This window comes from Tarenaya hassleriana, unplaced genomic scaffold (assembly GCF_000463585.1).
Source record: "Tarenaya hassleriana unplaced genomic scaffold, ASM46358v1 Cleome2, whole genome shotgun sequence".
NCBI lineage: Eukaryota > Viridiplantae > Streptophyta > Magnoliopsida > Brassicales > Cleomaceae > Tarenaya > Tarenaya hassleriana.
The window spans coordinates 5,940,775-5,955,764 of NW_010965372.1; the positions used below are offsets into that span (position 1 = coordinate 5,940,775).

The 14,990-nt window shown below is 37.4% G+C and overlaps 2 protein-coding genes across 6 annotated transcripts; both read left to right on the forward strand.

Moving 5' to 3' along the window:
* Nucleotides 1-4,191: 4,191 nt before the first annotated feature.
* LOC104812556 (isochorismate synthase 2, chloroplastic-like) lies at nt 4,192-9,304 on the forward strand. The gene is made up of 15 exons (XM_010539781.1): nt 4,192-4,396; nt 4,479-4,667; nt 5,964-6,223; nt 6,389-6,506; nt 6,599-6,715; nt 6,828-6,974; nt 7,048-7,122; nt 7,275-7,343; nt 7,578-7,696; nt 7,806-7,863; nt 8,072-8,182; nt 8,405-8,489; nt 8,603-8,700; nt 8,865-8,957; nt 9,057-9,304. The coding sequence occupies exons 1-15, from the start codon at nt 4,283-4,285 to the stop codon at nt 9,108-9,110; spliced, it is 1,707 nt and encodes a 568-aa protein (XP_010538083.1). The 5' UTR covers nt 4,192-4,282; the 3' UTR covers nt 9,111-9,304.
* Nucleotides 9,305-11,294: 1,990 nt separating this feature from the next.
* Nucleotides 11,295-14,926, forward strand: LOC104812557 (protein QUIRKY). Of its 5 annotated transcripts, XM_010539786.2 has the most exons (3): nt 11,295-14,037; nt 14,154-14,229; nt 14,430-14,505. In XM_010539786.2, exons 1-2 carry the CDS (start codon nt 11,404-11,406, stop codon nt 14,205-14,207), a joined length of 2,688 nt encoding a protein of 895 aa, XP_010538088.1. In that variant the 5' UTR covers nt 11,295-11,403; the 3' UTR covers nt 14,208-14,229; nt 14,430-14,505. The 5 variants fall into 5 exon arrangements, with proteins under 5 accessions (XP_010538088.1, XP_010538085.1, XP_010538089.1 ...); XM_010539783.1 differs by lacking the exon at nt 14,430-14,505 and adding an exon at nt 14,618-14,926 and having other exon boundaries at nt 11,295-14,417; XM_010539787.1 differs by having other exon boundaries at nt 11,295-14,262; nt 14,463-14,926.
* Nucleotides 14,927-14,990: the final 64 nt, after the last annotated feature.

Below are 14,990 nucleotides of genomic sequence, written 5' to 3' on the forward strand. Positions count from 1 at the left end.
GGGGAATAAATCAGATTTCTGCAAAAGTTGATAAAGACGTAAAATATTTCCATTCTTTGTAATGATTTGCTGATGTTATACTTCGCGGAAACTTATCATTTTTTTATATTTGAATTAAAGAAAAATCAAAGCTTAAAGTTTTCCAAAAATTTTCTAGTCAATCGATACGTTCAATTTGTTTTGACCATTTGACCAAATAAACCATAAAACATTAAAACAATTAAAATGACATACTGAGTTTACAATAACTTTATGAAATATACCTAAATTTGGGAAATTCAATCGATGAAATAGAATACAAAATGTCTATCCCGTCCCGACTTCAAACTTTAAATTTGGGGAAAAAAGTATTCTAAATAATCTAGCTGACTCTCCGGACTGAGATTAGTTTGAGGCTTGGTCCGGATACACGGTCACAAAAAAAACTTTATGAAATATAATTTGTATTAACTAAAAATTGTAGAACATACTGAGTTCCCAATAACTTACCAATTTCTTACTTTTCTTTTTATTTTTGCTAATGGTATATTTACAGGAAAAAAAAAATCTCTTCGGTTTCAAAAAGAAAGGAACTTGGAGGACTTATGGATTTTGCCAAAAAAAAAAAAAAGAAGCAACAAATAAACTTTCGGGATAGGTAGGGAGATTTTCGTTGACGAAATTAAAATAGAGACTTCGAAGAAAACAAAAGAATGGTGCTTTTAATGCATGTCTATTAAGAAATAAATGTATATGTTTTTCTTTAAATTTTATTTTCAATTATTGGCCCTTTGATATGACTTTCCATTATATATCATAGTCAATATGTGTTTATATATACATGCATAGATATAGATATGTAATATAGATATGCATATGTTTATTTATAAATTGATTTTTCCTGCGTTATGGCGTGGTAATTTTACTCAAATGACCCACTTGGCTCGCACTTATTTCACGTGTACACTAGAAAAAATATAACCTTTTTTTTGTTGAAAAGACGAAATTACCCTTAATGAATACGCGATTTTTATCCGTTCGAAAACAACTTCGTTATTACGACTTCGTAATTAATTCTAAATATAGTTATAATTGATTATAAAAAAGGTGGCAAAAAAATCAACTGTTTTATTTTAGTTGTATATCAGTTATATGTTAGTTGTAATAAGATCGCAAAAAATAAAACGAAAAGGGTATTTCGGACTTTTCCAACTAAAAAGTGGGTTAAAATTGAAATTTTTTTTTTCGGTGGTGTACACTGAAATTGGTGTGACCGTTATTTGAGTAATATTCCCGGATGGCGTGGGTGTCTATGAACCGTAATTAATGAGGAAAAAAAAAGGAAAAACTGTGGAGATCAGATCTTAAGGGAAAATCGGACAGATTCCCACAGCAGTGACGTCTATGAATTTTGGGATTATTATATTTTGGAGAAACTTCTATACATTTTTTTTAAAAATTGAATCCCAAAAGTCAAGCAGATTTTCTGCTGAATTTCAAATCATTTCGATCTATGACTAAAATGTACTCTCCTTTTTTATTTTTATGAATTATTAAAATCTAGGAATTGATAAAAAAACCGGTGAATACGTCAAAAAAATACTCTCTATTTACTATTTTGATTTAACCTAATATCATTTGGATAAATGATTGTTATATTGGTTTTACGGTTAAATTTATGGTGGTTTCACGGAATAATTAATGTAATATATAAGGTGTAACCATGATAATTTGATATGATCACCATAAATTTAACATTATGACTAATGTAACCTATTGTAATTCTGATCATATCGTTATATCTGGAAAATAGTACGAATTGAAGTTAAAATAATAAATAAAAAGTATTTTGGATAATGCACCGATAAACTTAAAAAACAAAGAAAAAAAGGAAAAAATGATAAAATCATATATATATATCTATATTTCGGATTAGGATTTAACACTAATGCATTCAATTTTTATTCCTTTTAATCGTATTTAACAAAAGACATTTATGATTAAAAAAAAAAGTGCCAAATAATCATACCATGAACATGAAGGTTTAGTACTAATTATAATTTACAAAAATATTTTGTGTATTTGTAAATGGATGGAGGTCGACAGATATCGAACCATATGTTAATGTTTGAGCTGCTTCTTAATTAGGTGTATGGAAAATAACGGTTGATGTTGGAATCACGTGTGTATATTCGAAAAAATAATATATAATAATATCTAAATTTCATATCACCTAATTAAATATTATAAGGTACAAATGTATACATATTATCTGAAGTATCTAAACCCATTTTATATTCAAATGGTAATTAAAATGAAAATTTGGTATTCTGAGCAAACCGATGGCATACAAATATTGTTCAATAATATCTAACTGTACAATATTATCAAGTACATAAATTATATATTTAATTATCTGTAGTTTTAGAAGTATTTGGTATTTATTTTATAAAAAGGTTATATCTATTAGTAGACATGTTTTCTTTGAATTTTTAATTTTTGAATATCTATATAATGGATGGGTCATGAATTTATTTACATTTTAATTGATTTAATATGTTCATGTTTAAAATGTTTGAATATTGAATGTGGTTTGGATTCCATAAACTTATAGACGTGTTATGTGTTTCAGTGGACTTTTTTTTTATAAATTTTTATATTGTATCTCGAATCTTTTAGATTCAATGCGGACATTTGCAAATATGATTGGATATCCAAAATCGCTAATATTCTAAAATAATGGATCATATAAAAATAATGCAATTTAATATTTGCATGGATACAGATACTAATATTCAGAGAATCCTGGATATCACAGACCCCTATTATTATTTATTACCATATTTTAATAAAAAACATTATCATAGACAAAAATCGAATAATTGTACTGAATATATATTGTAAGGCTGTATTATTATTTTTATACAAAAACACATTATTAAATGAAATAAAAATATAAAATTTTGAAAAGAAGAATAATTTAATTTCTGTTACTGGATCGCTGAATTTCAATTATAATAATAGAAGAAATTTGTGCACTTCAAGATGATAACCAATTCTCCCATTGGAGAATAAGGGAAAAAATGATAATTAATTTCTCCATAATTAAAAAAAAAACATTATATACGCCCAATCATTGTGTTGCACAACAGTTTATCTCTTGGCAACAAGCCAACGACGACGACGAAAAGTGCTCTAATACGTGAAAGAAATACGGAAATTTATTTATATTTTTTATTTATTCGAGTTAAAAATAAGTTTTAAAAATTAAATTTTAAAAAAGTGAGTTTTCCTACTCGGGCAAATAATATTATCATAAATCTAATTAACTTAATATTATCATACGGCATGGCTTCGATTCAAGATTTGAGAAAGAAAAAAATAGAATTGAATTGCATAGTAGAATTTTCACACACAATAATATTACAAATCAATCTTCTGTTACATAAAAATAGATAATATTTTACATACATAAATTAACAGTAAATTTTAATACTTACGAGTAGTTAATTCTTTTAGAAGAATAATTATTCCAATGGCTATTTGGTGGTAAGGGTCACAATTTTGATTCGGCTAACTGCAAACCCAACCGATATAATAACCAATAGTAAAATTAAATCTGGTTTTAAATTTTATAATACTAAAAATTAAAAAAGTTAAATCTGAATTCACTGTAGTAAATTGAAAAAAAAAATTAAAATAATGTTTTTATTAATAAAAATTGAATTCAAACAAAACTAAAGTGAAACCAATATAAAAATAAAACGGTTATAATTTTAAAAAAAACACATTCTAAGCAAACCCAATCTAAAATAGTTGGCAATATTTAGAAAAAAAAAAGTATTATAAAGAAAGAGTAAAACCCATCAGCGGGTGATCGAGTGGCGAAAGGGTGTTGCTCTTTGGGCCCCGATCGCCAGTTCGAAACCAGCTGATGGAGAGGGAGGGGTATTTCTCGGTTAGGAGGGTGTTGTTTTATGGGTCTCTGTCGCCGGGTCTCTAAATGCTGCTCCCGGGTCTAGGGGATGTAGGTTAGGCCGAAGGCCCAGGTGAACCTGCTGGTTAACGAAAAAAAAAAAAAAGGAAAAAAAAAACTAAGAATCGAACATTTTCCATTGGAAAATTTACATGTAAACTTACGAGGAAAATCAGCCGAAACAGCAAATCCACTTCAAGACTGTAATCTATATATTTCAGGACTTGCGATCCCCTGTTCTTCACGTGTCTGTCTGCCAATTACTATCGCTCTTTGGTTCTAAAGACAGACCAAATCACTTCTCTCTCTCTCTCCAATCACTCTTCCATGGCTTCACTTCGATTTTCTCCTCCTAATTTTCTGGGCACAAACCCTAGAAAATGCAACTTCAGTTCTTCCTCTCAAATCCAAACCAAATTCTGCACTCAAAACTTTAACCAGGTTCTCTCTCTCTCTCTCTCTCTCTCTGTGTTTTGTTGTGTGTGTTTTCGTTTGATTATTGAAACCCTGTTGTCGGAAACAGAGGTTCCAGTCATGTTCAATGTCGATGAACGGTTGTGAAGCGGACCGAAAAGCGCCACTAGGCGCGACGGAGACGAGGACTTTCCCCGCGGTCCTGTCGCCGGAAGCGGCGGCGGCGAGGCTTATCTCCGCCGTGTCGGATCTCAAAACCGATCCGCCGCCGTTCTCCTCCGGCATCATCCGGCTGCAGGTACGTCACGTTAATTTTCCCTCGTTTTTTTAGATACCAACTTGATCTCTGTCGGATATAGTTTTTTTTTACGTAGGGGTTCACTTTAAAATTAAATTATATCATAATATATGCATAAAAAGAATATCCCACGTAATTATTTGTACACGAGAGTAAACTATAATTTTTCATTTTACGTAACATCACATATAGAAAGGTTTGAAAAATAATATAATAAAATTTATATATTTTATTTTAATAGAATTCTAATATATAACTCTACAAAATGTTTGGTTGATTTGCAATTTTTATATTTTTTTAATATGTAATCCATATCATATATAACACATCCAATTAATGCAAGTTTTGGTTCTTCAAATTTCGGCATTGTGATAAAATTGGTGGAACTGATATTATCACAGTAGCGTAGCTAGATTCCTCTACAAAAAGAAAAATGAAAAGATTTTTTCGTTTCAATAATTTAATTATCGATAATAATTATATTATATCGTCACAACTTTATCAGCAATATTCAATAAAAAAATTAAATTTTGTTTTGCCAACAATTCCTTACCATATTGATTTTACGAATTACAAAAGTAAATTTTGGCCTTTTCATATAAAACACAGACAAGTTCTTTTGTCAAACATGTCTCCTTCATATATGAAAAGGCCAAAATTTACCTTTGTAATTCGTAAAATCAATATGGTACGGAATTGTTGGCAAAACAAAATTTAATTTTTTTATTGAATAAAAAAATGTTGTAATAGAGCCCACGTCATAATATCCGAAAGCCAGATAATAAATATAATTAATTCCCTCTAAGGTTTATATGGACAGAAATTAACACGAAAGCTAGTTTTTGTGGGGGAAGATATATATAATCTTTATAAGAAGCATCAACCACTCTCATATACTTCCCTTCAACCGATATATACTTTTGTAAATTTATAAATGGATTGTTTACCATACTTTGATAGATAATTGGAATTTTAAAAAAAATAATTATGTAAAAAAAGGACAAAGCTAAACATCAAAATATACTATTCATTTATACAAATGAAACAAATAAATCTGTATTTTTTTGCCTGAATTGATGTTTTTGGATATTTCTTAAATTCATTGTCTTAATAATGGAGACAAAAAAAATATAAATTTTATCTTTTGAACATTCTAATTAAAAAAAAAAAAATTAAATGGACGTTCCCATCGATTGATGATGACACTCGCTCCCTGCGCAAAAGTTCACCTTAGACTTTGGAGCTCCCAATTGGAGCCCTAATTCGCGATCTTACACCAGCCCCAATTTTCGGCAGGTTCCGATTGACCAGAAAATCGGGGCGATCGATTGGCTTCATGCCCAGAACGATGTTCTTCCTCGTTGCTTCTTCTCTCGTCGCAGCGAAACTGGTCGTCCTGATCTTCTCCTCGACTTCGCAAGCGAAAATGGCAACAAACGCAGAAACGGGTGCGGATTGTCCGATCACAATCTGGTTAGCGTTGCCGGCATTGGATCTGCGGTGTTCTTCCGTGAAGTAAGCCCCTTTTCTCATGATGACTGGAAATCGATTCGAAGGTAATTTCACGATTACCCAGATTCAGATTCATTCTTTTCTTCATCTAATTTGATGGTTTCTGTTATTTTCCTTGTCATTTTCAGTATTTCGCCTTTTTTGTTTATTGTATCGTTTAATCTTTCGCTACTTTAAGCAATTGGGTTTCCTCGGTTTTGCTTTTGAAGGTTTCTGTGTTCCAAATCGCCTCTAATTCGTGCGTACGGTGGCATGCGATTTGATCCTTACAGTAGGATCTCTACGGAGTGGGAACGATTTGGTTCATTTTACTTTACGGTTCCTCAGGTACAGGATTCTTCGTGACGAAGTTTGGAAGTCATGGAAGATGATCATTTCTCTCTCATCCATGCCGATGTTATTGGTTGCTTTACATACAGGTTGAGTTTAATGAGTTTACGGGAAGCTCGATGCTTGCCGCTACTGTTGCATGGGACAATCAACTCGCGTGTTCACTGGAAGATGCCATTGAATCGCTCTTGGAGGTTATGCTTCAGGTTGCTGAAATGTCTTCCCTCCTCATTTAGTTTATGAATTTGTTCTGTTGAATCTGTTCTTTATGGGATTTATCTGAACGTCACATTGTTCGTGTAATCTTTGATGGGTCAGGTTTCTTCTGTGGTAAAGAGGTTACAAAGGGAAAGTCTTGTAGTATCTGTTCTTAGCAAGAACCATGTTCCGAGCAAAGGAGCATACCACCCAGCTGTGAGGAGAGCTTTGCAGTTGATAAAGGAACGCGGTTCATCCCTTGACAAGGTAATTTACGTCACATATCTACTCTGTGTTTTTGTTGATTCCACTGTAATCAGGATTTTTGTTCGGAAATCAGGTTGTGCTTGCACGTTGCAGCAGAATCATAACAGATATCGATATTGATCCTATAGCCTGGTTAGCACGGTTGCAGGTATCTTTCTTCTCTGCTCATTCTATGGTCTAATTAATTTTCGCAATTAAGCAATGTTGAGAGTTAACCTCTAAAAAAGCAATGTCGAGAGTTAGTTTTCGCGATTAGACAATGTTGAGATTTAGTCTCAAAATAAGCTATTAATGTGACAGCTTGAAGGGCAAGATGCTTATCAGTTCTGTGTTCAACCACCTGGTGCACCAGCTTTTATTGGAAACACGGTATGCTTCTTATTCTACTTCGTTTTATGTAATCGATTGGAATTGTTTTACGCATTTAGATGAAATGGAAATGCTGCTTAGAAAAATATCTAGAGCACACTTTCTTTTCTTTTTTATACTATCAGTGCTTGTACAGATGTTGGTGGAGGACCATGTTTTATAACGTGTCTTTTGGTTTTTACTGGTAAACTCTGAAATTGAATGTTATGCTGACATAAAAGTTTTCTGGAATAGCCCGAGAGGCTCTTCCACAGAAATCAGCTTGGTGTTTGCAGTGAAGCTCTGGCTGCAACCCGGCCTAGAGCTGAGTCGGTGGCTCATGATATGCAGATAGAGCGTGACTTACTTACCAGGTGATCTTTTCATCTATGTTCTTTGAATGTGTATGGAAAAAAATTTTCCAGTCGGGTGTTTAGAAACGGATAGATATTCATAATGACATTGTTTCCAAAACTTTTGCAGTCCCAAAGACGATCTTGAGTTTTCTATCGTGCGGGAGAATATAAGGTCAAAATTTGAAGTAAGTTGTGGTTGCTTCTCACTCCTCAAGTCCTGTCTCTACCCAAAGAAATATATATTCACTGTTAGCTTCTGTACTGGCTCTTTACCATGTGAAGCTGGTGCTTGTTTTAAGCTGCTGGCCTTCGTTTAGTAGAAGACCTGAAAATGTTCATTCAGATATGATCATCTGATTTATTTTCCTATAATACTCTCTTTTGGCATTGCAGGGCATATGTGAAAGTGTAGTTGTTAAACCCAATAAAACCGTGAGGAAGCTCGCGAGAGTGCAGCACCTATATTCACAAATAGCAGGCCGGTTAACACAGGAAGATGATGAGGTGCAGATTATATTGTTTTGTGCTTTGACATTGTAGTATCCATTGCTATACATTTTAGTCTCTTGTCTCTGAATTTCTGTAGAGGTCCATTCATGCATGCACTATAGATTAGATCCTCTAGCAATCATCTTCAGGATATTGGCGGTTGGACTCAAAGTTATGTGCATCCATTCTCGGAATTTGACGCTTAGCTTATTCATTATCCTTTGTCTGTTTTTTCAGTTTAACATCTTGAGTACTCTGCATCCAACTCCAGCTGTTTGTGGGTACCCAGCAGAGGAAGCTCGGCTTTTGATCAAGGAAATCGGTGTGTACTCTCTCTGTTTCTTCCTATTCTTAATTTTGGGTTTAGTGGATCGAGCTATTCCCGGGTAGATCCTCGGTTGAGATTAATATTTTGTCTGGTAAATGTTCTTGCAGAGCCATTTGATCGAGGAATGTATGCCGGGCCTGTTGGATTTTTCGGAGGCGGGGAGAGCGAGTTTGCCGTCGGCATCAGGTCTGCTTTAGTCGAAAAGGTGAGAGCTTTAACTACGTTTCCTCTGCTGGTGTGATATTTCACAACTTTGATTCATGTTGGCACACTCTATGGTCATGTGGGTTTATAATGTAACTGTCATATACTTCAATTAAGCATTATTATTATGATTATGATCATGTAATGGATTTGTTCTGGTGACAGGGAATTGGTGCATTGGTCTATGCGGGAACTGGAATAGTTGCAGGGAGTGATCCGTCATCGGAGTGGAACGAGCTCGAGCTCAAGATATCTCAGGTGACGAAAGAAAGCCTCTGAAACAAACAGAGTATTTTCTTTGCATTGTGAAATCTTGTTTTATGTCCCCTTTAATTATGTTTAAACGTATCGTCGCAGTTCACAAAGTCGCTTAAACAAGAGGTGGCTTTGCAGCCGCAGCCGATTAATTGAAGATCAGTAACCCAACCGCGCATATATATATATATATATACACAGAGGGGGGGGGGGCTCTCGTTTACTTGTTCATGTAATACGATAAAAAAACAATGGGGGTTTTAAATTTTAGTGTTGTAAATAGAATATGGCAATGTTGCTATGTTCAATATAAGTAATATTCTAATATATAAGCTATGAAGTTTTCGAAAGTATATTTTTTTTTATTAACACAAGATTGGATCTCTCAATGGATAAGAAATGGAGCAAACTTTCTACCCAATTCGGGTCCGAGTCTTTATTTGGGGAGAAATATTTACATCGGTTTTTTTATCTTCTCCGATCTCCTGAAAAACATAATCGCGTCAAAGAATCGGTGAATTTCCAGATTAAAAAAATATAGTAAATAAAAATCGATTTTTCGGAAGATATAGTTGGGTGAAAGAAACGGAATATAAAAATATTGTAACAAGAATAAGAGCGCAATGTTCGAGAAGAAAAAAACTTTGTTTGAAAAACTAAGGACGGCAAGAAAAGGGGGGCAGTGGCACAACACAAGCTTCATCGTGTACGGTGTTGTGTGTGACAAAATCAAGAAACACAATGGTCCTACGTGATACAATATGTTACTCATAATAATTAAAACCCCGAGAATTCGCCACTTTTATCGATTCATGTAAACTATATTTGTTCATTTTACATAAAACTATGGGATAATACAAGGTAAAAATAAATGAGATGGCCTATGCCTTTGGAAATTAATCTATATTTATTACTATTGTAATAAAAAAAATGCCCTTACCATTAAATCCTATTAAATTGTGATTTCTGACATGGATGATTTTTTTTTTATATTTTTAATTAGGAACCACCATAAAATATGATTTTTTATTTTATTTTTGATGTTGGTTTAAATAAAACGAGCTCATTATCCAGAAGTTGAATATAAATTGAAATCGCTAATAATGTTTTAAAAACATGAAATAAATCGCTATATGGTATAAAAAAAATTATATAAATGGATATTTCTCTTTTTTATATGTCGATAGTACTATAAGACTTCATTTTGGTATGTTAATCAAATAATTTATCATTGTAAAATCATAATCCCTTCTCAGCCATTGGTCTGTCTATTTTGGACGCCATTGCTTATTGGAGCATGAACAGCAAGCATACTGTAAAATAACAGAAAATCATCCGAAAAGCATTAGAATAAAATAATAAATACATACATACGTACCTACATATATATATATATATATTATGTATAACGGGAAAAGGAGGAAAGCCTTGGTGAGAGAGAATGGAATCCGATTTCCCATTATCTCAGCAAACGCCAAAAATTCCTCTCTTTATACCCTCGAGAAAAAAAAAGAGAATATTAAATATTTTTTTTATATAAATTGTTACATTATAAAAAATATTCGATTTAAATAACAATTACAGGTAAAGCATTTATCTTTAACAGTCATTTATTTTTTTTTCTAATCATATGCTTTGCCTCTTGACATGTATCTGAATCAGATTTGTCTGTTAGATTCTTTTTAACACATTTTCCAGATTTATGTCGAAATATAAAAAAAAAGTATTTTGAAATAATTTCATTTAAAACCGCACTTTATAAGTTTGTTGTCTTTAAACATTAGTGTTCGTATTTAGTACTAAAATATGATAAAGAAAAACATTACCTATTTCGCAAGACCATAGATTTTATATTGTCTATTTATATTTAAACTAAATAATATATCATTTCAACAAGAAAGTTACATTATATAAAAATCAATCGAATGGAGAGAATGAATAACAATTGGACCGTAATCTAAAAAACGATTATATACAATATTTTATAATTAAATAGAATATCCCGTTTATCTTCTTTTAGCATAATCTTCACAATTTTTAATACGATTAAAACCAATTTTTTTACACAATATAACAGATATTATTTCGTTATTTTCCATACATATTTATATATTATTCAATGCAAATATCTAGTGAATAAAAAAACACATGGTGAAAAATTCATCGTTGTAATAACCAAAACGAATCATTACAAAGAAAATAATAAGACTAATAATAAATAGAAATAGAAATAGAAATTACAGGAAAAAATGCTTTACAGAAGGAATATATTCAATATATATTGGAAAAAAAGAATATATCCAATAATAAAATAAAGCACGCCTCAAAAGCGAAGAAGAAGAAAAAAATAAACCGTCATCTTCCGCGATCACCGCCAAATCTCTATCCCCAAGCAAAAGTCCACCAAATTCTCTCTCCCCCCGCAGAATCATCGAACGATGAGAAGACGATGAACACGCCTCCGCCGCCGTTTCAGCCGGAGCCAACGCCATTTCATCAGCCGCCGGCGAGAACCCAGCGGAGGCTCATCGTGGAGATTGTGGAGGCGCGAGATCTCCTCCCAAAAGACGGACATGGAAGCTCGAGCGCTTACGTCGTCGTCGACTTCGATGCCCAGAAGAAACGGACATCGACCAAGTTCCGAGACCTCAACCCTGTCTGGAACGAGATGCTCGAGTTCGTCGTCTCCGACCCGAAGAACATGGAGCGCGAGGAGCTAGATGTTGAGGTCTACAACGACAAGAGGTTTGGCAATGGAAGTGGTCGGAAGAACAATTTCCTCGGGAGGGTTAAGATTTACGGCAGCCAGTTCGCAAGGAGAGGTGAAGAGGGGCTTGTGTATTTTCCATTGGAGAAGAAGAGTGTTTTTAGTTGGGTTCGTGGTGATATTGGGCTGAAGATTTACTATTTTGACGAAGTAGCGGAGGAAGAGCCGCCACCGCCACCGCCGCAAGGGGAGGATTCGCTGCCTCCGCCGCAAGTGCTGCATAATCTGCCGCCGGAAAAGCCGTCTCCGGGTGTGGTTGTGGTGGAGGAGGGAAGGGTTATCGAAGGTCCCGTTCCATCGGAAATGTGTCATCGGAGCTTTCCGGAGGCTCAGCCTCCGCCAATGGTCGTCGTCGAGGAGTCTTCTCCGCCGCAAATGGTTGGGCATGTTCACTGTACTCGACCGCCGTCGCCTCCTCCGTCAGCGCACCCAGTGGCGCCGGTGTCGGAGGTGCATTATTATCCGCCTGAGGTGAGAAACATGCAGGCGGCGAGACCTCCGATTGGAGAGAGAGTTAGGATCCCGAAGAAACCCAATGGAGATTTCTCGCCGAGGGTTATAAACAGCAAAATCGGAGGAGAGACGGTGGCGACGGCGGTTACGGCGGAGAGGAGCCGTCCGTACGATCTGGTGGAGCCGATGCAGTATCTGTTCGTAAAGATCGAGAAAGCTCGTGGGCTTGCCCCGAGCGACGGTGCGTACGTCAAGGTGCGTACATCGAACCACTTCAAACGGACAAAGCCGGCGATTTACCGACCCGGCGAACCCACCGACTCACCGGAGTGGAAACAGGTCTTCGCTCTCGGACACAACAGGGCAGATTCCGCCGTCTCCGGCGAGACACTCGAGATCTCAGTCTGGGACGCTCCGTCAGAGAGTTTCCTCGGCGGCGTTTGCTTCGATCTCTCCGAGGTTCCGGTCCGAGACCCACCAGACAGTCCACTCGCGCCTCAGTGGTACCGTCTCGAAGGCTCCGCTACCGACCAGAGCTCCGGGAGAGTCTCCGGCGACATCCAACTCTCTGTCTGGATTGGAACCCAAGCCGACGAAGCCTTCCCGGAGGCTTGGAGCTCCGACGTGCCGCACGTGGTGCACACGCGCTCCAAGGTTTACCAATCTCCGAAGCTCTGGTACTTGAGAGCGACGGTCGTAGAAGCTCAGGATCTCCACATCGCACCGAATCTTCCGCCATTGACGGCTCCCGAGGTCCGCGTAAAAGCCCAGTTAGGATTTCAGTCAGCTCGAACAAGCCGAGGCTCGATGAACAACCACAGTGGGTCATTTCACTGGAACGAGGACTTAATCTTCGTCGCCGGTGAACCATTGGAGGACTGTCTGATTCTGGTTGTGGAAGACAGGACAACCAAAGAGACGCAACTTCTCGGTCACGCCATGATTCCGGTGAGCTCAATCGAGCAGCGAATCGATGAGCGCCATGTGCCCTCAAAATGGCACACCTTGGACGGTGGCGGCGGAGGAGGACCGTACTGTGGTCGGATCAGCCTCAGGCTATGTCTTGAAGGAGGGTATCACGTGCTTGAGGAGGCTGCTCACGTGTGCAGCGATTTCCGGCCGACGGCGAAGCAGCTATGGAAGCCGGCGATCGGAATTCTGGAGCTTGGGATTCTTGGCGCTCGTGGGTTGTTGCCGATGAAGGCGAAGGATGGTGGAAAAGGTTCGACCGATGCTTATTGTGTTGCAAAGTACGGGAAAAAATGGGTTCGGACACGTACCATAACGGATAGTTTCGACCCTCGATGGAACGAGCAGTATACATGGCAGGTTTACGATCCGTGCACGGTACTTACCATCGGCGTTTTCGACAATTGGAGGATGTTTTCAGACATTTCCGACAATAGACCCGACACCCGAATCGGGAAAATAAGGATTCGGGTTTCGACCCTTGAGAGCAACAAGGTTTACACCAATTCGTATCCTTTAGTGGTGTTGTTACCGAGCGGTTTGAAAAAGATGGGTGAGATCGAAGTAGCCATTCGATTCGCTTGCCCGTCATTGCTGCCCGATATATGTGCAGTTTACGGGCAACCGCTCCTTCCACGGATGCATTACGTTCGTCCACTTGGTGTAGCCCAACAAGAGGCGTTAAGAGGCGCTGCGACGAAGATGGTAGCAGGGTGGTTGGCTCGGGCTGAGCCGCCATTGGGTTCCGAGGTGGTTCGATACATGTTGGACGCGGATTCGCACACGTGGAGCATGAGGAAGAGCAAGGCAAATTGGTACAGGATCGTCGGGGTTTTGGCATGGGCCGTCGGGTTGGCGAAATGGTTGAATAGCATAAGGCAATGGCGCAATCCGGTGACGACAATTCTAGTTCATATCTTGTATTTGGTTCTCGTATGGTACCCAGATTTAGTAGTCCCCACGGGTTTTTTGTACGTCGTAATGATCGGGGTTTGGTATTACCGGTTCAGGCCCAAGATACCGGCCGGTATGGACGTCCGGTTATCTCAAGCCGAGATGGTTGATCCTGATGAGCTAGACGAAGAGTTCGATACAATTCCGAGTTCAAGACGGCCCGAGGTGATACGAGCAAGGTATGACCGGCTAAGGATCTTGGGGGTGAGGGTTCAAACGATATTAGGCGACCTAGCGGCGCAAGGGGAACGGATTCAAGCACTGGTTAGTTGGAGGGACCCAAGGGCGACGAAGTTGTTCATAGCGATATGCTTGGCGATCTAGACGAAGAGTTCGATACAATTCCGAGTTCAAGACGGCCCGAGGTGATACGAGCAAGGTATGACCGGCTAAGGATCTTGGGGGTGAGGGTTCAAACGATATTAGGCGACCTAGCGGCGCAAGGGGAACGGATTCAAGCACTGGTTAGTTGGAGGGACCCAAGGGCGACGAAGTTGTTCATAGCGATATGCTTGGCGATCACGATCGTGCTGTACGTTGTGCCGCCGAAGATGGTGGCGGTGGCATTAGGGTTTTACTATCTCCGGCATCCGATGTTTCGGCACTGGATGCCTCCGGCGAGTCTCAATTTTTTCCGGCGGCTGCCGAGTTTGTCCGATCGGCTGATTTAGGGAGTGGGAAGGAAAGGATAATTTGAGTTTTCCCGAATAAGAAAGGGTTTGGAATAAAGACGAGTTTTTATGGGGAAGCAACCATTGTGATTCTTTTTAATCGCTATTGTTGCTATTATTTTATTATTATCATTAATATAATTAATTCGTTAGGAACTTTTTTTCTCTCTCGAAATTTACATGAGATTGAGACCCGACCATATTCCAAGCTTTTTGAAAAGA

Bases quoted from the DNA above. Each gene is read 5' to 3' on its own strand.
- LOC104812556 (XM_010539781.1), top strand. From the start codon at position 4,283: ATGGCTTCACTTCGATTTTCTCCTCCTAATTTTCTGGGCACAAACCCT. The intron at 4,397-4,478 runs GTTCTCTCTCTC...TGTCGGAAACAG, and splicing joins GCACTCAAAACTTTAACCAG to AGGTTCCAGTCATGTTCAAT. The intron at 7,697-7,805 runs GTGATCTTTTCA...AAACTTTTGCAG, and splicing joins GAGCGTGACTTACTTACCAG to TCCCAAAGACGATCTTGAGT.
- LOC104812557 (XM_010539783.1), top strand. From the start codon at position 11,404: ATGAACACGCCTCCGCCGCCGTTTCAGCCGGAGCCAACGCCATTTCAT. The intron at 14,418-14,617 runs CTAGACGAAGAG...ATGCTTGGCGAT, and splicing joins ATAGCGATATGCTTGGCGAT to CACGATCGTGCTGTACGTTG.